Here is a 26,746-nt window from a genome sequence, read left to right on the forward strand (position 1 = left end):
ATCAAAACACGATCTAATAAAATAGAAATTTTGCGAAAGTCATAACAATTGTTGGCTTATATGGAGGACAAAGTCACATAGACATGATCTAGTAATATATTACTGAATGATTTTTTAGGCGCTTGATGAGTTGATTGAGTTTGTCGATGCGGATGATGAGATGAGTGATGGAACAAAGGAGTGTTGTGCTGAAGCAGTTAATGAACATAGAAGACAAGGATGGCGGCGATGAGGAGAGCATTGCACTAGCTTTGTGATGAGTGGGTCGCCGATCTCCACTCAGCCAGGCCTCTCCATTAGCTATATTAGCTTCGCCATGGATGGGTGGGTTGCCATCACCGTTGCCGTAGATTGAGCACTTTCAGACTCTCCTTTCACAGTGGATTATGTTCCCAAATCAATTGGCTTTCTTTTTTCTTTTTTTTTAGTTGGACATGTGACAACTTATTTGGTAAAAATAATAATATTTTAATATGTCTGTTAGTCTTGTTGGTATTTTTCATCCGTCACTTAACTGTAAGGATTATTTTGACACAATACCAAAAGGTTAAGGACTAAACTAACACCTCTAAAATATTATGAACCAAAAAGACATTCATTACAAAAATTAAAGACCAAATATATAATTTACCTTAGCTTTTAATAGATACAATAGAATTTAAACGGAATGATGTCCGCGTTCAAGGATAATTGCTTTTTATAGGTAATTATTTTATAGTTGATATTACCATAGTAATATAATTACATCTTACATAAATAAAATAAAAAATAAAAAAAATGGTGACTTCATTATCTTATCACTTTAAACAAAACAGAACAACACCGCCATGATATCATTAAATTCTGAATTCTTGACTTGGAATCATAGTGGCATTACAAGGTCCTCTTTGGGTGAACCCCACCACATAAGCTTTTTTTATCTTTTGCAACTTTGAATTCAGAGATTAGGGTTTGTATCATTTAGCAGTTAGCACTTTTTATTTTTTTTTCTGGATTAGTATATAGCAGTTATATTAATCAACTTGTACAAATATATTTTTACCAAAATATATATATATATATATATATATATATATTGTCAAAGCCACGTGCTCTAAGTCATTGTCACGTGCGCTTATATAGACACAACACAACAAAGTGAAAGATAGAAAAGAAAATACCCCAATCCAAAAAAGCCTCCCAAATCCAACTCCAACTCCAACTCCTTCCAAGCACCAATGGCCAATAGGCAATGCCAAACAGTTGGAGGGAAACTCATCTGACCGTCCATTTTTCATCCTACGGTCATGATCAATTCCAACCTATTTCCCATACAAAATGGAGAGTTAAAAAAACACATTGTAAAGAAGTAAGGAAGAAAAACCAAAGTAGGGTGAAAGGAAGAGAAACAGAACAGAGAAAAACAGAGAGAGAGAGAGGGGGAGAGGTTTGTGTGTAGAATTGATTACACAATAAGCGCTGGTTTTTTAATTTCTATACCTCTCAAAGCTCAAACTAACACATACCCAGAAATGTTACAACTTTGATCTTTGTGTAAATTTCCTCTGAGAAAATACAAAAAGTCCTTCTTTCCAACTCTCTCTCTTTCTGCCATATGTGAATGAAGAAGTCTCATCCTTGTAATCCTTCTATCTCTTTCTCTTTCTCTCTCAATCTTTGTGCAGTTATGGATTGTTTGGTTGCCTAGAGAAAAAAGATGAGAAGCAAAAAAATTGGCAGTTCTGATTGGATTTCAACATTCTATATTCTTATTTTCTCACAGCAACCAAATGGAGTTGTTTACTCTGTTGCTTTGTTCTGGTTTTTTCTTCTGTAAATGCTTTAGGATTTCATTGATGGGGTTATTGCTTTTTATCTTTGAAAATGCAGGCTGATTTTGATGATTTGAGACAGGTTTCAGAGACCCCATTTGTGTTATCCTTTAGATCTTGAGGTCAGTGACACTTTTTCTTTCACAGATTGCTACAATTTGTTCTCACAAAAATTTTCAATTTCTCAGTATTCCTATGAGTTTCAGAGAGAAAACCCAAATGGGTATTGGCTAATTTGTAGAAAGTTTTGGTCTTGTTGTACAGAAATGGAAAAGGAAGCAAAAAGTCATAGAGCGAATAACAACAACAACAACGGCAACAATAACAACAACAATAGAGCTACTGAGACAGACTTTGGGTTGCAGTGGGGTAATAGAAAGAGGCTTAGATGTGTGAAAGTCAAAGACCAAAGCTTAGCCAACAAATCAGATTGTTTGGGGAAGAAGAAAATTACTTCTCGTGTTGATCGCCGAGTGGTTAGCGCTGCCGAGAAAGAATCAGTTTCTCCACAGCCCCATCGAATCAATAAGTAAGATAAACAAAAACCCAGATGAAATTTGAAAGGAAAATTCTTAATTTCTCTAAGGAAATGTGAGAACTTGAATGCAAAGTTTATATCTTTTACTTTGATTTCTTGGGAACTAAATGGGTGGTAGAGAAAGTTTCAAGCTTTAGGAGGCTTAGAGAAAGGGAAATAGAGGAAAAATGTTGGAGTGGCTGTGCTATTGGGTTAGATCCATGAAGATCATTTGATTAATGCCCTTTCTTACATTGGCTATTATCATCATTATAAGGTTTGATTGATTTCATTATGTTAGCTTAATTGATTGCTTAAGAAAGTAAATGAAAGAAAAAGGAAGTGTAATTTGATTTATACTCTGATTGATTGCTTAGAAAAGGTAAGAAAAGAAACATACAACAATAGGAATCATATTGCAGTTGTTGTTGGAGTTCTTGTTATTGTACTGTCATATGAAAGTATTCTTTACTGTAATGTTATGTGATTTTTTTTCACAAAACCAGATTTAATCATTTGGAGAAGTAAAGTGCTGAACTTCTTGTTCCTTTTTGGTTCTTAGGAACTCTGACTTGCCAATGAATAACCGGAAAGTGTTGGTGACATCGCCAGAGAAGGAAGATCGATATTACACAACAAGGGGTTCGTTGGGATTGGATGATAATGGGAAGGTGTTGTTGGATCCTGTAAAGGAGGATAGAGGGGTTGTTTGGCCAAAGCTGTTTATCACACTGTCTAGCAAAGAAAAGGAGGAGGATTTTATGGCTATGAAAGGGTGTAAGCCTCCTCAGAGACCCAAGAAGAGGGCTAAGTTGATACAAAGAAGCTTACTTGTAAGTGTCTTAGTCATACTCATACCTGTGCGAAATCTTCATTTTTTTTGTTATGAAAATTAGGCAGGGAACAAACTTTGTGACTTGGTTGTGTTTATGTTTTTATCTTTTCCTGTATTTTCTTGCAGTTGGTCAGTCCAGGTGCATGGCTATCGGATCTGTGCCAAGAGAGGTATGAAGTGAGGGAAAAAAAGGCTGCAAAGAAGGTACAACTTACTCTATATCTCTCTTGTTGTGGTTGTTTAATGCTTTTCTTAATGCAGTCTTGGTTGCTAAGAAAATTCAGGAGAAGTGAAGAAAATTAAATTAAAAATTCAATATTGGATACTCAGGATTTGTAAAAGCTCTAACCACTCAACCTGAACTTTGACTCATGAATTTTCTTTTACTTTTACCTGTGTTTTCTGAGCAACCAAATGTAGGGTATATAGATAACACTCATACAGTTGTTAAGAGGGTATGTGATTTGGCTAAAATGTAATGCAGAGACCCAGAGGATTGAAGGCAATGGGAAGTATGGATAGTGATTCAGAATAAGAAATTCAGATGAATACAGAAGCAGGCAGGGAAAATTGAATTTTTTTTTTTTTTTTTTTTTTTTTTAAATTTTTGTAGTTAGATGAGAAGTAGAGGGAGAGAAGAAAAAGGAAAGGAAGAAAAGAATATTGTTGATGAAAAGGGTCTCTCTCTCTCTCTCTCTCTCTCTCTCTTATCTTTTTTGTTTCTGTAGAAATTGCTCTGCCAATTTTAACTTTTTGAAAATAATTTTCTTCATATTTTTTGGGCATGGACTTTTTCCTTTTCCTTCAATGATCCTTTTGTCTACTTGTGGCGTATACTTTGCATTCTATTCTGCTTTATTTCATTTCACGGGTACCCAAGAAGGTGAATTGCATTTGCATATACGTGGATATATTAACAAATGGCTTAGATTTTAGATTGAGTTATCCAACCTTTGATTCCCTGCCACTCAAAAAAGAAAAGGGTTATCACAGAGTCTGATATTTCTATGCCTTATGGATTGGCATTCAAATTATACAACGCAGTCAGATGAGGCAGAATTTAGTTTTTATTTTCAGTTCTTCGTTTTGGGCAACAGAGGCAGAGAAGATCACCTATTTTAGATGTTCTTGGGTAATGCATAATCCATTGAGCACACACTAGGAGGTACGTTTTCAGATTCATTTGATTGGTTCTCATTGATAATCTAACATACAAAAAATGTTGGAGGAAGCTACCTAAAAACCCTATAGGACAATTCTTGCAAATATTTATGAGTCTGGGTTCAGATTTGGGAGCTTCAGGAACAAATTAACAAGAATTTTTCATAAAGTCACTGCTTTAAAACTAATTTGATAATGCAGCCTCTGGAAATAATGGGAATTACTGACAGTGCACTCCACGTTTGTTGGGGCACACATTCCTAAAAAATTTGTTATATTTAATAGCATCTGACTGTGAGACAAGCCGAAGCCACAAATACACAAATGGCTCTAAAAAGGACACAGACATACTGAGAAGAGATCATCAGACCATTAACAAACTAAATTGACAACACCCCATATTCAAACTCCATCAACCTGAATAAGTGTCCGCTAATTTCATATCTGCTGTCAAGTAACACCGTACGAAGCTAAGGGAAGAGATGATAATAACAAGAATAAAACAAGGCAATGTATACAGTTTTGCGCCCACTAGTTCAGTGACGATTGTACGAAGCTAAGAGAAAAGATGACAACAACAAGAATAAAACAGGGCAATGTATACAGTTTTGCACCCCACTAGTTCAGTGACAGTATAAGGACTTCTTTCTAATTAACCAAATATTATTCTTTACTACTCATTTCAGTAGAGCACCTAATTCCATCCCAGGAAAGTCGCCAAAGTATTAGTTCTCTAACTTTTTTTCTTTGCAACCAAAAAAAGAAAAAGAAAAAAGAATGCTTGGAATATACTCTCAAAGAAGTACACTACCAACCACCAGTAGCTTGGTCATATATAATCTCCCCAACAAAGAAGAGATTTGAGATTTGGGAAAATATAATGAATAGTTCTCTAATTAATCTACCAACCAGCTGAGAAGTCGACTGATTTATCTTGCCAAACCTTGGCATTTAATTAGTTTGTAGTGTAACCTTATCTACTGAAACTTGACTTTATCTTACAATGCCATATGTGGCAAGGCTTTTTGAGATATCTTCCTCTACTTGTCAACTAAGTTTATAGTGCTAACCACAATTTCAGAGTGCGCTTTTGGTCACCTTGTCAACTGAGTTCATACTGCTAACCACAATTTCAGAGTGCACTTTTTGTCAGCTTGTCTGATTTTGTGTGTACCTATTTCAGCCCACTGCAAATAAGAATTCAAAGTGATTTTCTTTAAGTAATGAAAAAAAGAGAGGTTAATTTGGTAGTTAAATGGGCAAACTTCAATTTACTCTCTCAATTATTAATTTGGTCAATTTAGTCCCTTAACTTTTAAAATCAAGTCAATTTCATCATTAGGTCCTCTCTATTTGAATTTTAACCCAATTAATAATTGAAAGTGACTTGATTTCAAATTTTAACATTTTTTATAATAATATTTTAATGTCTATTTTATTTGCCTCATCAGTAAATTCCGTTAAATTTTAAATAAATTCGAGATCAAAGAATAAACCTTGATTTTGAAACTTCAAGGATGGACCAAATTGAACTTTACCCAATGGTTGAAGAACGAAATTAGATATTTAAAGTAATAAATTAAATTTCTATGGCCAAAACTGCAAAATCAGTGGACTTTTTTGGAGTGCCAAACCAGACCAAATTTTATGCCAACAATCCAATGTCAGGGCACCAAATTCAGACCACATAGGAGCAAACTGAGGTTTGTATGTTTCTATCCAGTTACTGCTTATACAAACGTTACTGCTAAGGGGGGAAAATGAAATGAAAGATGACACTTCATATATAACAGATGTATAGTTATCACACTACAAAATTTGCAAATTTTTTTAGAATGATCTGAATCAGATTTACTGATTGAGTAATCTTTATTCTTCTTTGGCCTTGCCCTCTTTTGGCTTCTCTTCATTCCTGCACAATTGATCTATTTGTTATGAATATAAATCCATAAGAAGCATGACAAACAAAGACACATCAACTCATGCACATAATTGCACAAGTCTGTGAGCATACACAAAGAATGTACCAGTTGTTCTCTTTTAGTGACTGATCTGTCACCTTTCTTGGCTGAACTCTTTGTCACTTTTGCTTCTCCACATACCTTCATTGTTAAAATTGTAATTTATTGACTAACTACGTGTACATGAGAAGGATACACACAAATATACATGTGAGAAAATGCACAAGCACACTTTGCATACAAGAGAGAGAGAGAGAGAGAATACCAATCAGTCCAATAGAAATAATCGTCTTGCCACCTCTTCGATCTTCCTCTCTTCGGCTTCTGATTTTGTTTGTACCTTCATGGTTGAGATTTTATTCTTTATTACTAGTCCATGTGCACATACATATGGAAAGAATCACAAATGGTGGGAATTATCCAACATATATATATATATATATATATATGTATATAATCATTATAGCATCTCATGGAAATAGTTTATTCCATGTATTCTCTCTCTCTCTCTCTCTCTCTCTCAAAATGTTGTCATTTATGTGTTAACATTCAAATGAAGATCAAGATGGAATCCTCAAATACAAAGCCCTAAAGTAAATTATAACATGCTCTCACTTTCTATCAATGAACTTGTAACATCAAAAGTTACTCGTAGTAGTAAAAATCATTATGGGCACTAGAAGGCATAAAAAAGCTTGTGTATGTTTGGGTGAGAGTACTTACTGAACAGGCCTGTTGTCATCAGCTGACTGATAATTTCCCTGCTTCCTTTTCCTTCCCCTTCTCAGCTTCTCCAGTGGCTCAACAAATTTCTCATCAAAGGTGATCTGTTCTTGTTTTTCTTGCCTCTGCGGGCTACAAAATGGAGGTGAAGGAGGAACTGATTCATAGTTTACAACGCAATTAATGATATTGTTTCCCTGCCAATCAACATCAAGCATTTCTGTTGCTGCCATCTTTACTTCTACTATTCCATCTTTATCATTTACATCTATTGCATTTTCCTCTGCAACCTCTGGTGTTTCATTTTCCATTGCCACTTGCACAGTTATATTTTTCTCTTCCACTGCTATATTTTTATCTTCTGCTTTGGCCTCCCACTGATGGTACAGTTTGCTCTTCTTTAATGGTAGCTTCTCTCCTGATTCAGAACACCTCTCAAGGAGTAAAATATAGACACAGGACACTATGCTGTATTGTTGCCAAGAAACAATAAAAAACTTGGAGCTAATAAGAAATGATATCAAAATGTATTTGTATGAATTTAACTTCAAACTAGGCAGCCTTTTGGTGGTGGTGGCCTTGTATAATCATTCTTCTTTCAATCTTGAATTAAACTGTCTAAATATTTCTTAATGATATTTCTATCATCCATGTATATCTATGAAAAACTTATAGATATCGATCAATATCACAAGTTGACTGACATTAAATTCCTTAATTTTATCTAGTTAAAAACATTGGCAAGATGGCTCTTGCTGTAAGTCTTTCTTTCCTTTTTTAGGTCGGGAACTGTAAGTTTGAGTTTGAAGACCACAAAGCTCTTGACCCTTCTCAATCTAAATGCTCACTACTGTCATTGAGCCCGGAAATTCTTTTGGGCCTCAACAGATTTAAATTAGTAAAGATGATTTTCTTGTGCAAAGAACACACCCCACCCCAAATCAGTGTTTTGGATGAAACTCTTAGTTGTTCAGCCACACAGTAGGATTTTTATCAACTAGAGAAAAAGCAAGAAGAATCCCGTGATATAATGATTGCTCATTTATACTTTATCCACTGTGCCATACAATACGTAATGAATCCTACATTTTTGGATGAAGTATATTCTTTTCAACCGAAATGTGCAAACTGGTGAAAATGAGCTATGCAGAAATTACATTTCTCATACAATAGATACTCCTAATATGAGATAGATTTAGAGAAGTGCAGAACAACTTTCAGGTTTGAGATGAATTGAGAAAATCGCATTCCACATGATTCAAGATGATCTTGTGGCACCACTACTTAAAAATGAACATACATTTTACCTATTTCAGAGGAAGCTGAAGGCAGGGCAATGTCAACTGTAACAGCAACACAAGAGCTCTCCCCATAACTGTGACAGGGAAAAGTCTCTTTAAGTTAACAGATTTCATGTGGTAGATTGAATTCTGTAATCCAAAAGCAAAGAACTGATACACCACCAAATATATTGTGAAAAAAGAACCGGAATATATTGAGAACCACAACATTGTCAATAAGAAACAAAGATTGCTTATATATTTATGAATCAAAGATATTGAGAAACTTAATTTATCACAAGTGAAGCACTGGAATAAATGTATCATATCATTTAATTTATGGATTTTAATAGCATCACAATGGCAAATGGGGAAATGTGTTTATATTTCCCAAACTAGATTGAATAATCTGCATTCAAATTTAGGTAAATAATGATAAAATACATAAATAAAAAAGATACATATTTACCCCGGTGTGGCACATAAAGGCATTTCTTTTGTTTCATCTGTCTTCCCTTGTTGTCCTTGTGAGATCTATATTGGATATAGGTTCAAAATTATAACTTGTAGAAGATCAAATGAATTTTTATCAGAATTGAACAGAGCTAGGTGGTGGTTGAACAAGCTGTAGTGAGGAACTCAAGATGTTTTTTCTTTTTCTTTTTTGAGTAAAGAGGAATTCAAGATGTTGACAAAAAAAGAAAATGAATAAATAATTTGGGACATTTAGAACTTGATATACTAAAATTTCTTAAAAGAAAAGGAAGGAAGAAAATGACATCAATTACTGGACTTGAATTGTTCTGCATGCAGCTGTCCATATCTTTCTCCTCCCTGACACAATTCAAAGAATTCAATCCCCTAGTGATTGTTGGTTCCATATTACCATGTTGGTTCTTTCTTGATTCTTGAGCTATAGGTTTTTCCAATGGAGAACATGACCATTTAATGCGCCTCCTCTCTTTTCCTACCAAGAAATGCCTGCCTCGTGAACCTTGTGAAAGGAGACGTGCCGGCCCAGTTATAGGTGCATATTGAGGAGGAGGAGGAAAGGAAGGCCGTCTATTTCTAATTCTCATATTTTGGAAAATGATAGTATTTAGAAAGGAAAAAAAGGTGAAAATTTAGGGATAAGATTCTGAAGTTTGTAGAGGGATGCTGGTGAGTGATACAAGGAAGAGCAATTTAAAGTAATTGAGTCATCTGAGGATGAGAGACTGCTGTAACGTGGAGCTTTATTATTAATTACGTGGCGCATCAATTGCATTGAGCGCACGCGTGGTACCAAACTATTTTCATTTTGTACCATGTTGCATAAAGTAAACACGGACAGATAATTGCCACAACTGGCATTGTGCATGAGACTATCTGCAGTGCAAAAGCATAGGAGAGATTGATCTTATTGTTACCCTTACAGCAATCTCTTTTTAGTGTTAAATTAAATAATCAACAGTTTGAAACTTGAAGTTCATACCTCACTCAGAACGATATTTTCAATTGAAGTTTATTCTATTACTCACTTGGCATTATAAAACTAAAAATTTTAGGTTAAATTACCATACGTGCATAAGTAGGACATTGATTGTGTAGGGACAAAGCACAAGCAGCATACTAGCAATGGACAAGCAATTATAATAAATAGGTAACATAAACTTAAAATGAAATAAGCACATTGTAGTCATATTGTCCTGCCTCGTATCTATCATTTTTTAAACAGAATAAGTAAAACATTTAAGAGATGAAATTTAATAAGATATTTGACATATATGCATAAATATTCTACCAAGAAGGACATATACAATTACAGAAAGTTCAGATGATTATTGAAGCAATGAAAGAATCCCAAAAAGGTTCTAATGTTATAGAAAACATACCTTAACTCTATAGCAACAATAGACTGTCCCATGGGCGTGCAAAACACATTACTGACTGGAAAATTTGGTCCAAGTAGACCACCATGCAATTTGGAGCAGTTGCAAAGCATCAAATTTTAGTTATATTCTCTGCTTTACCAATTTAATCATCTGAGGCAATTCTTTCACCTCCAAGAAAGATATATATGAAATATCAGCATGCTAATGCTATTAATACATATTGTAAATGGTGTATAACAAAAGTTTTTGGCAGCCAATTTGGGCCGGCAATGTGCTCAATCTTGTACTGAATATAATCAGTATTTTACGAAAGCATAGAGTTTCTTCAAGATTGTCCTGCATAATTTTTTTTATACGTACTTTCCATTTTATGATAAATCAATCCCAATTTCAAGTAATCTCTGCATAATTTGGTTTTCAGTACTTAAATTTTGAACTGCACTTTACAAGGATTATTAGTACCAAGTACCAACCAACCATACAAAGTTCAGGATTCTTCTCATGAATTTAAGATTCTACATTACATTGTATTTGAACTTGTTTGCATCAATATGTCGCTCGCTTATGGAAATTTCTGTTTTTTGTTTGTTTTCTTAGAAACTGTGTAAAGTGGATTAAAAAATCTTATCTGTTATCCCAATTTAAAACACTATTCAGAACACTCAAAATGTCATAGCCAATATTGTACTTCCATAAAGGTGCAACTTGTAGATCTCATATACTATCTGGCAACTGGGAAGTTTTAGTCCAATATTTGGCCAGAGCCCCTTGTAGTAGTAAATTTTCTCATGAGATGAGGATATACGATATTTAGAGAACTAAACGTGTTGCCTATTGATGAATTACATGAGTGTACAAAGCATTCAGCGAAGTCCAATGTTTTCCAACTGTTAATGTTAAAAGTTTCTGATCAATGGTTATAGATGTGATCTGATGCATAAAGTAAGGTTTTATGAGCATGCAACCTCCTAACCATCTATTGTATTAATCAATTAAGATCCGAATGGAGAAAACTGGTAACATTGGAAAAAGCTTCTTTTATAGAAGTTTTGTCTCACATTAGAAAACTTAATCATTCTTCAATGAGATGGAGTGGCCTTCAAAAATACTGTAGTTCATCAGAAAAGGGCCTTTAATATGAGACTCATAAATTAAATCCAGAATAAACACAGTACTTTTAAATGACAGTAAATTCAGTCATTAGAAGTATCAAATTGGGCACATATTACATAGAATATTTTTACTGTGTAAGTTCTTTTTTCTTTTATTTTCTTTTGGCCAAAGCATAAGAACATACCTTAAACCCATCCTGCACTATCATGCAGTATAAGGTTAGATTTGTTATGATGTCCATTCATTGAGGTGCATAATCCTTAATTCAAAAATTGGTGTGTAGAGAAAGGGATGAAAATTCACCAATCCTGCCTAGTATATGAAACTTGCAAGCATTAACCATATATTTCCCATTTTGCCATCTCTAGTAGTCTTGCAATGCTTCTGCATTGAAAGAATAAGAAGCTGGACTAGGGCCAAAAATGTGGCCAGGATGACATGGGCTCCTCGTGTTGTGTAGGGGAGAAAACTCAGAAATTCATGCGTGATATATCTGAAACATGCGATTTTTAGGAGCACAAGGGAAGAAGATGATGCCTCAAAAAAATTGTGAGAGTGAGGGAACCATTATACCTTTTGTGGGAGAAAAGGTTCTCTTCTACCTAAAAGGAGGTCAAAATTCAGGAATTATTCTTCTTGTGAGAATCAACTTGTGGAACTTCCTTTCATCTCCTCATGGCACAGGCTACCCTAAACTAGCCAAAGAAATTAACAATCATTCCTACACTGCTCATTACATGTGGCTACATGTAGAAATACTAGGAAACATAATGACAAAATGAGCCACAGTAGCATTTCAACATCTTTACATTTTTCTGTATATATTGAAAATTAAAAAAAGGAAAATAATAATATATAGACATAAGGTTATAAGGAGAACCTAAAAATCAATATATCACTATAAACACTAGCATAATGATTAATCTAAAACAAAACCATATTCAGCATCAATAGCCAACAAGAAGCTGGCAATCTCCTGAAACAAAATAATACATTCTATGACATTTTCTTTTAAAATTCTGTAAATACACTTCTCCCTCATCTCCTCCTAAATATAGTACTAATTCAAAGAATTGCATATTTGTAAAAGCAGAGATCTAAAACCAGAGTAAGTGTCCCCAAAAAAAAAAAAAAAAAAGTGATAGAGAACCATTTCTCCTACCTATTGAATAGTACAAGTAAAAAACTGCAAAAATGTGGAAAGAGAATGTAAATTAATTTCTCTTTCTAGTTGAGATCTCCACACAAATTCTATCAAGGTTACTTGTTCTGGATAGGATTGGATTTGCTTGGCGGCGCCTTTCGTAGGCTTGTCTCAACAGATTTCTTGGCATCTTCCATGGCTTCATCCAACTTGTTTGATTTTGCAGAAAAGGAGCTGACTAAAACTAGCAGTCTCCTTGGCTGATTTCTGTCTCTCGGACAAATTTTCAAATCATACTGGAGTGACAGTAAAGAACACATGAGAATAAGCAAGCAAAATAAGGCAAAGAGATTAAACAAAGCTCTCTTGCTGCTTCTCATGTTGGTATTTGGTTGGAAAGAAAATGAAATAGACATGGTAGACAGATGAAATTTGCTGCTAAGAATTTGCAGATCTCTTTTCAAGATAGATGGTGGTTCATGCTTCTTTCATACAGGCTGTGCTTAAGCCTAAGAGTGAGAAAGTACACATGTTACTTAACAGTAACTATATTTTCTTTTGAGAGCCTGCATGGTACTTAAATACTCTTACACATTAAAGGGTATCAGGTGTTTGGGTTCATGTCAAGTATTGCAGATAACTAACCAAGGTAATTGGCAGAGAATTTAGTATCATTATTTGACTTATTCTGTCTGGGGTTAAAGTATAAACCCTGTTTCAGTCAGCTCACAAGTAAGCAGAGTAAGAAAACTGCCAGATATTCATCTAGAAGACTGGCTAAGACAGAACAATTAAGTGGTAGGTAACAAGATTAAACTAGGCCAATCAGGTGTGTAAAAAAGACAAATGATTGTGAGGTCTACTGCATATACTTGATTGAACATTCGAAGTTGTTTGGACCCTAATTTGACCTGCTTAGGCCTTGGTAACATCTTTCACTTGAGTTTACTGATTCCTGAAGAATTTCCTCCTTTGTTTTCTAGTAGGATAGAGCTTGGAAGCAGCTTATCATGTGATTCTGAATTTGAGTATATATTTTTCTGACTTCTCTGCAAACATTCAATATTTTACAAGATGTCTCATGTGACTTATCACATGAAACCAAATCAGTTACATCATTTTCTGTCCTTCCATGTTTTATTAAATAACTAACTAATTTTGTATATCTAATAAGTGTCACAAACACAGCTAAAGTTAGCTGGGTAAGCCTGCTTTTTATAACACAAACACTTATCATCTTCAAGGAAACTGACTGCTCCTCTTTCACCTTGTACTGTTCAGTGTTCACAATCTCCTCCTATTCAAGTTGAGTTATTCTAATTTAGATCTAGGACTTTCCTTTTCCTTTTCTTTTTCTTTTTTTTTTTTTTTTTTTTGGGGGGGGGGGGGGGGGTGTTAGAACCTAGCTTATGTGAACAGCATAGTGTGGGATGTCGGCAGTTCTTTCAGCTGAAACAAGGTTCAAAGATTTTGTTCCATGTTTAAAATGGCAAAGTATTTAACTCCACTAAGCACATTAGGCTCATCTAATTGAAAGAAAGGCCTTCCAGTTGAAACTTCCATTATAGCAAGGTTTTCTTCCCATGGAGCCGCTTGTTTTTGAAGATTCAAAGATGTATTCAATGTAGAACATGGATTTCAGCAAATATATAAATAAATAAAGCAATTAAAAGATTTATCCACTTGCCCAAGCCGCATCAGCAATCTTTCAAGAATATATAAATGATACATTCTCAAAATAATAGGATTTTCTCCATTCAACAATGTGCAAATCAATAATATAGTCAGCTCTTTTTTTATTCACTAGGAATTGGAATTTCTTCTTTATGTATATAAAAAGAACCCATCTCCTTTAATGGAAGGAAATCAGTCATGAAGGTTGAAGGATACAAGATCTGGTCAAGGGAATTCCTGAAGTTGTAAATTGAATGAAGATTTTTAATGAGTTTTATTTCAAACGTGCATGTGGACTGAAAGATTCTGTCCATAGTGAAAAAACATGTGATCTATGTCAGCATGACTATCATAGAAGACATTGTGCTGACTTTCTTACCCTTTAAATGAATGATCAAACAGCACTACACAATAGTGAAAATGACTTCGTTTTTCCAGTCAAACATGCCAATTAGATGAGATGTTATAAAAATCATCCAGTAAGGACACTTTTTTCTCTGATAGAAATATTAATATAGTTCTATTGGAATCACTTCAAAAAGCTCTAAGATTGAAAAGCAGCTTCAAGAAACCAGCTTTCAATAGTTATTGCTCTCAAATCTTGCAAAAGAATATATATATATATAAATAAAATAAAAAAACCTTCAGATTATGATTAAATATAGGAAGGCAGAACAACAGAATTTTAGTCACTAAGTCCTTGAAAACTCCATGCTAAACTGACTTTTTTCTTTAATGATCAGCCAAACGTGTTCTTTTTTGGGTTTAAAGCTCTATTGACTATATTTTTTTCCAAGAGTCTTGTAACTCAACTAGCGCCTTCTGGTATTTCCAATGGAGACATTTAAGGTTCAAATCCCTCTCCCTTATTGTAACCATTGAATTTAAAAAATAAAAATAAAAACTCTCTTTTAAAGTTTATAACACTATATTGACAGTTTTAACAGCTATTTATTTTTGAATAAGTAGCAATAACATCACTAAGTCCATATTTAAAAAGCAATAAAATTTCCCCAGATATTATAGAATCTAGGAATAGCCAGTTTTCTTTAGTTTTTCCAATATATATAGACCCCTAAACTGGAAACAACTTTCACAACTGCTTTAAAAAAAAAAAAACAACAACAACAACAGCAACAACAATTTTGAACATTATGTATCAAAACAAAATACAAAATACAAAAATTGTTATCATTTGTAATTCAATGAATAAATTGATGATAAGGTACAAAGCTTACAGAGACAAATTGTTTGGCACATAATAGCCATCTCATCAGTTTTCCCCATTATCTGACAAAATCGAACCCTTCTCTTTCCAAATAAGATTGCTATAACCAAATAGTCTTGCAAAACAAGAAATTAACTGTTCTTGAATTACTTCTTCAGTTGGAAGCACAGAATCCGTCTCCTTTCTCAAAGAAGTAACTTCTTTATCGGCAATCCCACAAGGCACAATATGCTTAAAATAGCTCAGATCAGGATCAACGTTGAATGCTAACCCATGAGAAGTGATTCCATATGATATACTAACCCCAATAGCACCAATCTTTCTCTCTCCAACCCAAACCCCCGTCTCACCCTTTTGTCCAGCACAAGCTCTCACACCATACAGAGAGGCCAATTCAATCATAGTTAACTCAAGTTTCTCCACATAATTTCGAGCACCAATTCCAATATCCCGGAGAGAAATAATGGGGTACAAAATTGCTTGATGTGGACCATGAAATGTAATGTCCCCTCCTCTTTGTGTGTAGCAAAGTTCAGCTCCTATCATTTTAAGTTCAGACTCGGGGATCAACAAATTGTGATCAGTCCGTCGTTTGCCAAGGGTATATGTAGGCGGGTGTTGCAAGGACAAGACAGTATCTGCAATTTTACGAGTTTTTCTATCGGCCACGAGCTTTTCCTGGAGCTTAAGTGCATCCAAATAGTTAACAGTGCCCATTTTCCAGACCTCAAGGCTTCGCAGAATTCTCATTCCCTGCAGATCATAAAACACTAAACTTATGTATCCTTGTGCTATCATCAAATAGTGAAATTTCAACTATTGTGTAATGAACACTAGTAGCATATATCAATCTGATTGACCCCAAAACTAGAAGAAAGCAAAAGTGAACCCCACATGTATCTATTAGTTTTACATATGGGTCTAAATCTCAAATGTCAAAGCTTTAGAATCAATGCCAAATAAAATGAATTTTCACCATAGGAAAGTGTAAATAAATTTGAACATTAAGCATTTTTTTACAAACCCATGATTAAGAATACCACTGTTTTTGAAAACATGGATCAAAATATCAGAGTAAGAAGTCGTGCAATAAGTATTTGCAAACAGGTCACAGAGGCATTTCATCAAACAATTAATGGGCACTCAAAAACAAACTATCGTCATTAACAATACTGATTTAAGAACTGGTATTAATCTTAAAGAACGACAGCATACCTAAAACCACGAAAATCTCAGGCCTCAGTTACGAAGAGAGAGAGAGAGAGAGAGAGAGAGAGAAGGCTGAAGAAGCAGTGAAACCACTACCAGAGCTCATGGATTTCTAGGTTGTTATTAAACGGCGCCGTATCTGTACTTCTTACAGATTACGGTTATTACTACAATGAATTCTCACCAAACGCGCAGTCTTGGGGCACTAATTCGTAAAAGTTTAGAGTGTTCAACAAATTGTTTATACGTGGTTGTGTGTCTAGTGTCTATCCACAGTCTACAACTACAAAGATGATGTCCTTTTGGAATTTTTTTTTAAAATAACAATAAATATTAAACAATTTAGTTAATTGTTATATTTCAAAACAATTTTGAAAAATAACATCTCGAGTATCTAAAACTCGAGTTCCAGATGGAACTCGAGTTTTTAAGTCTCGATTTGGAGAAAAAAAATTGCGCTGAAAATCGAGTTTTAGAGACTCGATTTCCATAAATTGCAAAAAACGCCGCTATATGGCTTTAAAACGTCACTATAGGGATTAAAAACGCCACTATAGGGTACCCTAAACCTGGTACTTACAAAAAATTTTTGCAGAAAAACGCCGCTATAGGGATTTAAAACGTCACAGTAAGGCTTAAAAACGCCACTATAGGTGAAATTTTTTGCATAAAACTCGAGTCTTAAAGACTCGAGATCTATGTGGTATTTTCCCACTCAGAACGCGAGTCTTTGAAGGTCGAGTTTTTTATGTGGATCTCGATTTTTTGAAACTCGAGATGCTATTTTCCAAAATTGTTTCAAACGTTGTCTAACTTACAAAATAGAAAGGCTGAAGGAGGTTATTTTGCTCAAAACCTCTGTCCTTTTGTATTCATACCCTTTAGAACTCTCCTAATTTTTCAAGTCACCATTATTTTTTTTTTCTTTTTATTTTAAATTTTATATATTATATTTATATATATTAAAAATATTTAGAAAGTTAATTATTATTTTATTTCCTGTCAAAAATATCTTTAAATTAATTAACCAACAACTTAAAATTTGTATATATTAAGAAAATTCAGAAAGTTAGTTATTATTATTTTTTCCATCAAAATACCCCTAAATTAACTAACCAACAACTTAAAAATGGGATTAAAATAATAAATTAGAAAAAGAAAGTTGATTATTGCTTTATTTACTATAAAAAATACACCTATCTAAAACTTAAAAATGGAATTAAAATAGTAAATTGACAAAAATAATAAATTCCTACTTTTGCATTGAAATGCTTTTCTGCTTCTAATAAACTCATACTTTTACGTTAATTTAAATTCCGAGAAATGATATGTCTACAACATTTTCACAACATTTTTACAACAAATCATAAGTGACAAGTTGTTATTGGTTATTATTGTTGGGGCAAAAAATTAATTTTAGTGTTAGGTTCAAATTTGAACCAATAACAACTAACCACCTATGATTTATTGTGAAAATGTTGTAAAAATGTTGTGGATGTAGCATCTCTCTTTAAATTCCTACTTCTACTCGCTAACTCCCTACAAAATAAGATTACTCTTTTGCTAGTTTTAAAACTCCTTCAATTTACAAAACTCCTTCAATTGTTTTTTCTTTTTAAATAAAATTCATTACAACCTTAGGTTTTTTTTTTTTTTTTTTTGTGTGATTGAAAAATTTATTTTTTTGAGAAAGTGTGATTGAAAAAAAGTAGAAATCACAAATTATAATAAATGTAAATTATTAATCTTTACCCAAAAAATAAAAGAGCGTGTGCTCAGAGGCTTGTATTTATTATTTTTTTTTCAACATGTAATTATCTTATCAAATGTTACAATAATTTAGTTTAAGTAAAACTCTATTAGATATATATTTCAAGAACTTGAAAATTCTATTTCAACTAAAATTCTATAACAAAAATTTCAACAAATATAAACCCCTACTCTTTTTATTTAAGTTTTTTTTTTCACGTATTATATATATATATATATATATACATATATATTTTTTTAAGAAACTTTCATGTATTATATTAGTAAATAATATTCAGACCACAATATTTAAATTAAATTATCATTTTATTTAAATAAAGTTATTTTTGTTTAGTCCAAACTTAACAAGAAGTGAAGCTCTATCTCTCTAACAAGTCCAATTTAAACTCAAATTTATTATTATCATTTTTTTTAAAACAAAACTACTTTGATTGAAAAAGCTTTTTCAAGGTTTTCCCAGAAGAAATTTATTACCAAACAACACATCCCATTCAGGTTTAATCATGTATGAGAATTTTTTTTCTTCCTTTTATAATATAAAATTGTTAATAAATAAACCAAGATTAAATTATATATTGTAGGAATACTTAATACATTTCCCATGCATTATACGGGTTAGCAACTAGTATATTATAAATCCTGTTTAAAATACTATTATTATTTTCGTGTGTGTTCTAATAGGTATTATTGTTTCTTTAAAAAAGAAACAAATTTTTTTAATAATTATTATATTTCTTAAGAATATCTTAAATTTTTATGACATACTAACTTTTTTTTTTTTAATTACAACTGTACGGTACTAGGTCCCCAAGCCCTTTGGGCCTTGAGCCCCAGCCCTGTGGTACGGTCCATAACCCCAACCCCTTGTACAAGGCAGGGTCCTAGGCCCACTAGGCCATGGGCCCTAGTCTCGTGCCACGATGCCTAACCCAATGCCCATTGGACCTGTAATCTTGACCCGAACACACTTTGAGGCCCAATCCGGCCTCTCCCGATCAACTGCAACTTGGACGGGAATGTGATTGCTCAGAATGACCATGTCTTGGCTGCCTGGTATTGCCTTAAAGAATATCGCTGCCAAACAGCCTTTTGGAGGTGGGAACCAGTTCCAATGCCATTACCACCACTCACAATGGAACATCCACTTAGAAACGATGAAATTGGACCCCCATTCCCACTAATAACCAGGAATAATCATAACACCTCCATTCATCTTGAGCTATAAATAGGGGAATAGAGTGAGAAATAAGGGGGGAGGTTGGAGAGAAAAAGAGAGAAAAGGAGGGAGCCACATCAAGAGTGAAAGGAGCGACCTTGTGAGAGGAAGAGAGAAATTCGTAAAGACAAGAGTGAGTGTAACTGGGTCTCCGGGCAAAGAACTAACCATGGTAAGAAACCCAAATCCCACAATACAAATAAGTTGTGAGTCTAAGTATAAGTCAAGCCCATTGGCCATATTTTGGGTTCGCACAACAACAATGGGAAGTGGATTCATTATACATATACGTGTGTTTCTAGTTTTTATGATAGAATAAAATAAAAGGTTGTACATAAAGTGATATGGATATCTTCTCAAAAAAAAAAAAAAAAAGTTGTAGCTAAATAGTTATGTAATAAGTACATTTTCTTTGTTGACAAAGGTCTACTATGTTTTTCTTTTATTAAATAGAAAGTTATGGGTGTTTTCACAAATTGTGTAATTATAGTCAACTTATTTAAGAACCATTATATATTTTATTTCATAAAATAATTGGGAGACTCTGTTATTACCTAGGATTTTTTTTTTTTTTTTTGGGGAGATTCTTGTTATTACCTAGGTTGTTCACTCAAAATAACCGAGAAACTTTACCAACAAGTGTGAAATTTTCTACTTCATCAACCAAGCTATTTTAAATAAGTAATTAGTCATTGGTTTGAGATCTTTTTTGATAAATAAGTAATTCTTCTTTAATTAAAAAAGAAAGTAACACAAAAACCAAAGCACGCCAGCAGTGTTCTATAAGGACACTACAATGAAAACTACGGCGCATAAAAATAATAACAAACCAATCAAATCAACTAAAGAATCAAAAGTAAAAATACTCAAATTTGTCCACTCAAAAAGAGTTTGGAAAAATAGTTGCTTCAAGTTATAAATTGATCTCTCATCTCCTTCAAAATACGGGCATTCATTTCTCTCCAAATACTCCAACGATAAATTCTTAGTAGTCCCCAACCAATGAGAGGGTGCCATGGGTTTTGAAATGCATTACATCAGCTTTCCTACCACTATGACTGTTTCTGATGAGGATAAAATTATGCTGACAATGGTGACGGAACGGACCTAACAAGGGTGACGGAACGTACTTGACCAAGGTGACGGAACAGACTTGACAAGAGTGACGAGATGGTTTTGCCGTCAGCATTCCTCCAAGGCTGACGGTGACGTGAAGTAAAAGAACTACACATAGGGCTGAACGTCCTAATGTTGACGGGATAAGCGTAGACTGACGGGGTAACATCAACTGACGGCGTCAGTCTATGGAGCATTGTTCTGCACGTTTACGTGTACAAGTAAATAACTTGCTCCCCACGTTTCATGAAACCTAAGGACTCCTATATGGAAAGAATCCCGTAAAATACGCCCAAGAAGACTCCTATAAGGAAAAGACTTCTACTCCAAGGAAAAGAGGGGCAGCCCTCGCTACTATAAAAACCCAAGCGCCCTCACAAACCACGGTACGCATAATTTACCCTCTCTAGCACTCTAGAGCAGTGAGAATAATTCTAACTTAACCTTCGGAGGGTGTTTGGCCGGTACCACACCGGTACCCCCCGCTAGGTTATTTCTTTTTGTTGTGCAGGTGCCATTTGCGATCGTACGAGGAACGTGTGACTAACTGGTGGTCTTATTTCCAGCATCATCAGTTGGCGCCGTCTGTGGGAACCGTTTTAACACGTTCTCGCTTCCAAGACAAAAGAGTTACATGGTACTCACTCGCTCAATGGCGACCACCAACGACATTCAAGAAGAAGAAACTCCTACAACTGCGCTTGAAAGACAGGTGAGGACGCTCGCCGCCGCCGTGGAGCGCCTCACAAAACAAAATCACGACCTAGAAGAGCAACTGAGACAGAAGAATGCAACTCCCAACAACCAAGGAGTAGAGCAAGAAGGAACCAGCGCTGACAGGAGAAACCAGGAAGGACCCCAGGCCAGCAACGCCCCGAGCAAACCTGAACGACAGAACACGAGCATCCCCTCCCTCGCGGAAACCACTCCGCCACTCGTTCTCGCGGAGATGCAAGCCATGAAGGAACAAATGGAGGTTATGATGAATGCTCTCAAGGGACGAGTATCAAGCGACCTTGACGACCTTGTCAACCGAACGGACTCCCCGTTCACCGCCGCCGTCAACTCCTACCCCTTACCAAGTAAGTTCCGCATGCCGCAGATAGACAGTTATGACGGGGTCAAGGACCCACTGGACCACCTGGAGACCTTTAAAACCCTAATGCACCTTCAAGGAGTAGCGGACGCCATCATGTGTAGGGCCTTCCCTACAACGCTGAAGGGCGCGGCAAGAATTTGGTTCAGTCGACTGGCACCAAACTCCATCAGCACCTTCAAAGAACTCAGCGCTCAGTTTACCGCACACTTCATTGGAGGCCATCGGTACAAGAAGTCTACGGCTTGCTTGATGAGTATGAAGCAAAGAGAAGACGAAACTCTAAGAGCCTACATCTCCCGCTTCAACAAAGAGGCGCTCTCGATCGACGAAGCTGACGACAAGATACTTGTCGCGGCATTTACAAATGGTTTGAAGAAGGGCAAGTTTCTGTTTTCCATATACAAAAATGACCCAAAAACCATGTCAGAAGTACTTTATCGGGCCACAAAGTATATGAACGCTGAAGATGCACTGTTAGCTCGGGAAGAGAGGCCTAGAAAAAGAGAACGGTAGGAAGACAGTCGGCAGGACCAAAGCAGAAAGAAGGCAAGAACCGCGGACCGAAGGGACGAAAGACGCCCTAAGCCCCTAGGGGGAAGGTTCACGAGCTTCACTTCGCTAACAGCCCCGATAGATCAAGTCCTTATGCAGATCAAGGACGAGGAATCGCTGACATTCCCAGGAAAGCTGAAGAGTGACCCCAACAAACGTTCCCGAGATAAGTACTGCCGATTCCACCGCGACCACGGCCACGACACAGCTGATTGCTATGACCTCAAGCAGCAGATTGAAGCCCTTATCAGACAAGGAAAGCTGCAGAGATTCGTTAGCAAGGAGAGAGCGGATCCCCCCGCGCAAGACCAGCACCCCCGACGGGATAATGAGCGACCAAGGCCCCCAATTGGGGATATAAGGATGATCGTAGGAGGGATGACCGCCGCAGGGTCATCCAAGAAGGCCCGCAAGACCTATCTTCGGATGATACAAAATGTTCAACTGACGGGAGCCGTGCCGAAGATAACACGAAGAGGAGGTCCCGTAATCGGATTCTCGGAAGAAGACGCACGACGCCTTCACCATCCACATGACGACGCACTCGTCGTCAGCTTACGTGTAGGAGATTACAATATGCATCGGGTCCTGGTCGACAATGGCAGTTCAGCAGATATCTTATACTACACCGTGTTCCAGCAAATGAGGATCGACAGGGGGCGACTGATCCCAACAAATGCCCCGCTTGTTGGCTTCGGCGGGAGTCGAGTATTCCCACTGGGCGCGGTCACCTTACCCGTAGTTGTGGGTGATTACCCCCAACAGATAGCCAGAGACGTGACATTCTTGGTTGTTGATTGCTCATCAGCCTACAACGCTATCCTCGGGCGACCCACACTCAACTCATGGAAGGCAGTGACCTCCACCTACCACCTGATGATAAAGTTCCCAACTGACTACGGAGTAGGGAAGCTGCGCGGGAGTCAGATGGCCGCGCGCGAATGCTACGTAGCCATGATGGAGATGGAGGATCAGGTTCAGGCTTTAAATATAGAAGAGCACCGGACGGTAACGGAGCCGGTTGAGAAGTTAGAAGAGATACCCCTTGACAGTTCTGATTCTGGCCGAACAACCAAAATCGGGACGCTCGCTAACCCCACCGTCCGTCAGGAGCTCATAACCTTCCTTAGACGCAATCGAGACGTATTCGCATGGGGTCATGAAGATATGCCAGGAATAGATCCTTCAGTCATGGTGCACAAGTTGAATGTGTCGCCCGCCTTTTCACCCGTCAGACAAAAGAAGAGGGTGTTTGCCCCCGAGCGAGACCGAGCCATAGCAGAGGAAGTCAGAAAGCTACGGGAAGCGAGCTTCATTAGGGAAGTGTACTATCCCGATTGGTTAGCAAATGTAGTAATGGTGAAGAAAGCGAGCGGGAAATGGCGGATGTGTGTGGACTTCACCGACCTTAACAAGGCCTGCCCCAAGGATAGCTACCCCCTCCCCAGGGTTGATGTCCTAGTAGACTCTACGGCCCGACACCAGTTGCTGAGCTTCATGGACGCATTCTCGGGATACAACCAAATCCGGATGCACGAAGCCGACCAGGAAAAAACGTCGTTCGTGACCAGCCAAGGCCTATTCTGCTACAAGGTCATGCCCTTCGGCCTGAAGAACGCGGGCGCAACGTACCAAAGGCTCATGAACAAAATGTTCGCGCAACAGATTGGGAGGAATGTCCAGGTCTACGTAGACGACATGCTAGTCAAAAGCCGAAGGGAGGAAGATCATCTAGGAGATCTCAAAGAAACATTCGACACTCTTCGCTCCTACAACATGAAGCTCAATCCGGGGAAATGTGCCTTTGGAGTAACGGCAGGAAAATTCTTGGGATTCATGGTGTCTCAAAGGGGAATCGAGGCAAACCCGGACAAGATCCGGGCCATTATGGATATGGCACCACCAAGAAATGTGAAGGAGGTGCAAAGCCTCAATGGAAAGATAGCGGCGCTGAATAGGTTCGTGTCAAGGGCGACGGACAAATGCTTGCCCTTCTTCCGAACATTGAAGAAATCCTTCGAGTGGACTGACGAATGTCAACAAGCATTCGAAAGATTGAAGGCTTACCTCTCCTCCCCGCCATTGCTAAGCCCGTCACAGCCAGGAGAAGAACTTTTCCTCTATCTAGCTGTCTCCCCCGCAGCCGTTAGCGCGGCCCTGGTCAGAGAAGAAGAGAAGGTGCAAAAACCCGTGTACTACGCAAGCCGAGCGCTTCACGGTGCCGAAGAAAGATACCCCCCCATGGAGAAACTTGCCTTCGTATTAGTCACGGCAGCCCGTAAGCTCAAACCATACTTCCAAGCTCATACTATAAACATCCTAACTGACAAGCCCTTGCGACGGGCGATGAGCAGCCCTGAGGCCGCGGGACGATTGGCGCTGTGGGCCATAGAGCTGAGCGAATTTGACATTCAGTACCGCCCGCGAACCGCCATCAAGGGACAGATCGTCGCCGACTTCATAGCTGAGTTCACTCATGGGGAAGACAAGGGGGCAGCAGAGTCCCCTCAATGGAGCATATATACGGATGGATCGTCCAACAGGCAAGCCGCAGGGGCCGGCATCGTGCTACTATCGCCCGAAGGAGACACCATCGAATGTATGGTCCGTCTCGACTTCCCTGCCACCAACAATGAATCGGAGTATGAGGCTCTAATAGCAGGGCTTGACCTTGCCAAAGCAGCAGGAGCCACAAGGGTAGTCATCTACTGCGATTCAGTGGTCATCACTAACCAAATAAACGGAGACTACGATTGCAAGGGCGAAAAGATGAAAAGGTACCTTGACGAAGTAAAGACAAGGGTGGGAGACCTAGAAGCCAAAGTCGTCCAGATTCCCAGAGAAGAGAACGAGAGAGCCGACCGTCTCGCGAAGGCCGCTTCAGCTGAGAAAATGGTCATCCCTGGTAATGTACTCTCTTTTGTACAGCTTTCCCCGCTAATAGATCTCAGCAACATGCAGGAAATAAGCTCCGACAGCAGCTGGGCAGCGCCGTTAGTTTCGTACTTAAAAAATGGGGTCTTACCAGACGAGAAGGAAGCTGCAAGGAAACTTAAAGTCCAGGCGGCGAGGTTCGTCTTGATAAAAGACGTCCTGTACAAGAGAGGTTTCTCCTGACCGTATCTGAGGTGCTTGGGTACGGAAGAGGCAGACTACGTCATGAGAGAAGTACATGAAGGAATCTGCGGAAACCACTCGGGGTCCAGATCGTTGGTACACAAGCTTGTACGAGCAGGGTATTATTGGCCCACCATGCAGAAGGATGCCGAAGCCTATGTCAGGGCCTGCGACAAATGCCAAAGGTTCAGCAATATTATTAGACAACCAACCGAAGAGCTGACCCCAATGACAGCCCCATGGCCGTTCGCACAATGGGGATTAGATATTATGGGACCATTCCCTACAGCCGTGCGACAGCTGAAATTCCTGGTAGTAGGTATCGACTATTTCACGAAGTGGGTGGAAGCTGAAACTTTGGCAACGATTACAGAAAAGAACGTGCGGAGCTTTGTCTGGAGATGTATCATATGCAGGTTTGGCATTCCTAGAGTCTTTGTCTCGGACAACGGGAGACAGTTCGACAACGACCCCTTTCGGGATTTTTGCTCGCAATTGGGGATAAAAAACCACTACTCCTCCCCCGCCCACCCCCAAGCTAACGGACAGGTCGAAGTCACGAACCGATTCTTGCTCAAGATCATCAAGACTCGGCTCGAGGGGGTAAAGGGTATATGGCCCGAAGAATTGCCAAGTATACTATGGGCATACAGGACAACGGCAAGGACGCCCACAGGAGAGACACCGTTCCGACTGACATACGATGGCGAAGCAGTTATCCCAGCCGAAGTTGGACTCACAAGCTACAGGGTGCACAACCATGATGAGAACAAAAACGACAAGGCTATGCGACTACAGCTCGACCTGGTGGACGAAATCAGAGCAGCAGCAGAACAAAGGCTCGCCAGGTACCAGGACCGCATGGCCAAACACTACAACTCTCGAGTCCGACATAGAGACTTCCAAGTTGGAGACCTTGTTCTTAGAAAGGTCATGGGTGCCGCTAGGGACCCTACTCAAGGGAAACTCGGCCCCAACTGGGAGGGACCTTACCGAGTTACATCGTGGCAGAGAAAAGGTACTTACCACCTAGAGACATTGGAAGGACAGAAGCTACCACACCTATGGAACGCCGAACACCTACGGAAGTATTACCAATAGGAGCGGTAGCCTGAAGACCGACCTATTTTTGTTACTCCAGCAAACTTTAATTTTACTCCTCGGATTTATCATTTACTTCAGTTTTTTCTTTTCTTGCAACAAATACTTTTTAGCCCGAAGGGCAGGATTCGGTTTTAATTACCTTTATTTAAATGCATGCCAATAAGAGGAGTTTTATTCAGAAATTACTGGAGGATTTATTCTTTCTATGGTTCACTAATTTCATATTCTAGGACGACTAAGTC

General features: G+C 37.6%; 2 protein-coding genes across 3 annotated transcripts; one reads left to right on the forward strand and one right to left on the reverse strand.

Moving 5' to 3' along the window:
• Nucleotides 1-1,190: 1,190 nt before the first annotated feature.
• On the forward strand, nucleotides 1,191-3,986 carry LOC126719850 (uncharacterized). Its single transcript, XM_050422364.1, has 6 exons — nucleotides 1,191-1,619; nucleotides 1,870-1,933; nucleotides 2,076-2,340; nucleotides 2,891-3,161; nucleotides 3,290-3,367; nucleotides 3,648-3,986. Exons 3-6 carry the CDS (start codon nucleotides 2,078-2,080, stop codon nucleotides 3,696-3,698), a joined length of 663 nt encoding a protein of 220 aa, XP_050278321.1. The 5' UTR covers nucleotides 1,191-1,619; nucleotides 1,870-1,933; nucleotides 2,076-2,077; the 3' UTR covers nucleotides 3,699-3,986.
• A 1,938-nt stretch (nucleotides 3,987-5,924) lies between these two features.
• LOC126719858 (octanoyltransferase LIP2, mitochondrial) lies at nucleotides 5,925-16,816 on the reverse strand. 2 transcript variants are annotated; one of them, XR_007653199.1, is made up of 7 exons: nucleotides 16,537-16,816; nucleotides 15,332-16,074; nucleotides 8,316-12,715; nucleotides 7,009-7,426; nucleotides 6,551-6,625; nucleotides 6,352-6,426; nucleotides 5,925-6,236 (listed from the first exon to the last, which is right to left on the reverse strand). XR_007653199.1 is itself a non-coding variant. In XM_050422372.1 (2 exons), the coding sequence occupies exon 2, from the start codon at nucleotides 16,069-16,071 to the stop codon at nucleotides 15,367-15,369; it is 705 nt and encodes a 234-aa protein (XP_050278329.1). In that variant the 5' UTR covers nucleotides 16,072-16,074; nucleotides 16,537-16,816; the 3' UTR covers nucleotides 15,223-15,366. The 2 variants fall into 2 exon arrangements, 1 of the variants encoding a protein (XP_050278329.1); XM_050422372.1 differs by lacking the exons at nucleotides 5,925-6,236; nucleotides 6,352-6,426; nucleotides 6,551-6,625; nucleotides 7,009-7,426; nucleotides 8,316-12,715 and having other exon boundaries at nucleotides 15,223-16,074.
• Between the last annotated feature and the right edge of the window lie 9,930 nt (nucleotides 16,817-26,746).

This window comes from Quercus robur, chromosome 1, assembly GCF_932294415.1.
Source record: "Quercus robur chromosome 1, dhQueRobu3.1, whole genome shotgun sequence".
NCBI classification, from domain to species: Eukaryota; Viridiplantae; Streptophyta; class Magnoliopsida; order Fagales; family Fagaceae; genus Quercus; species Quercus robur.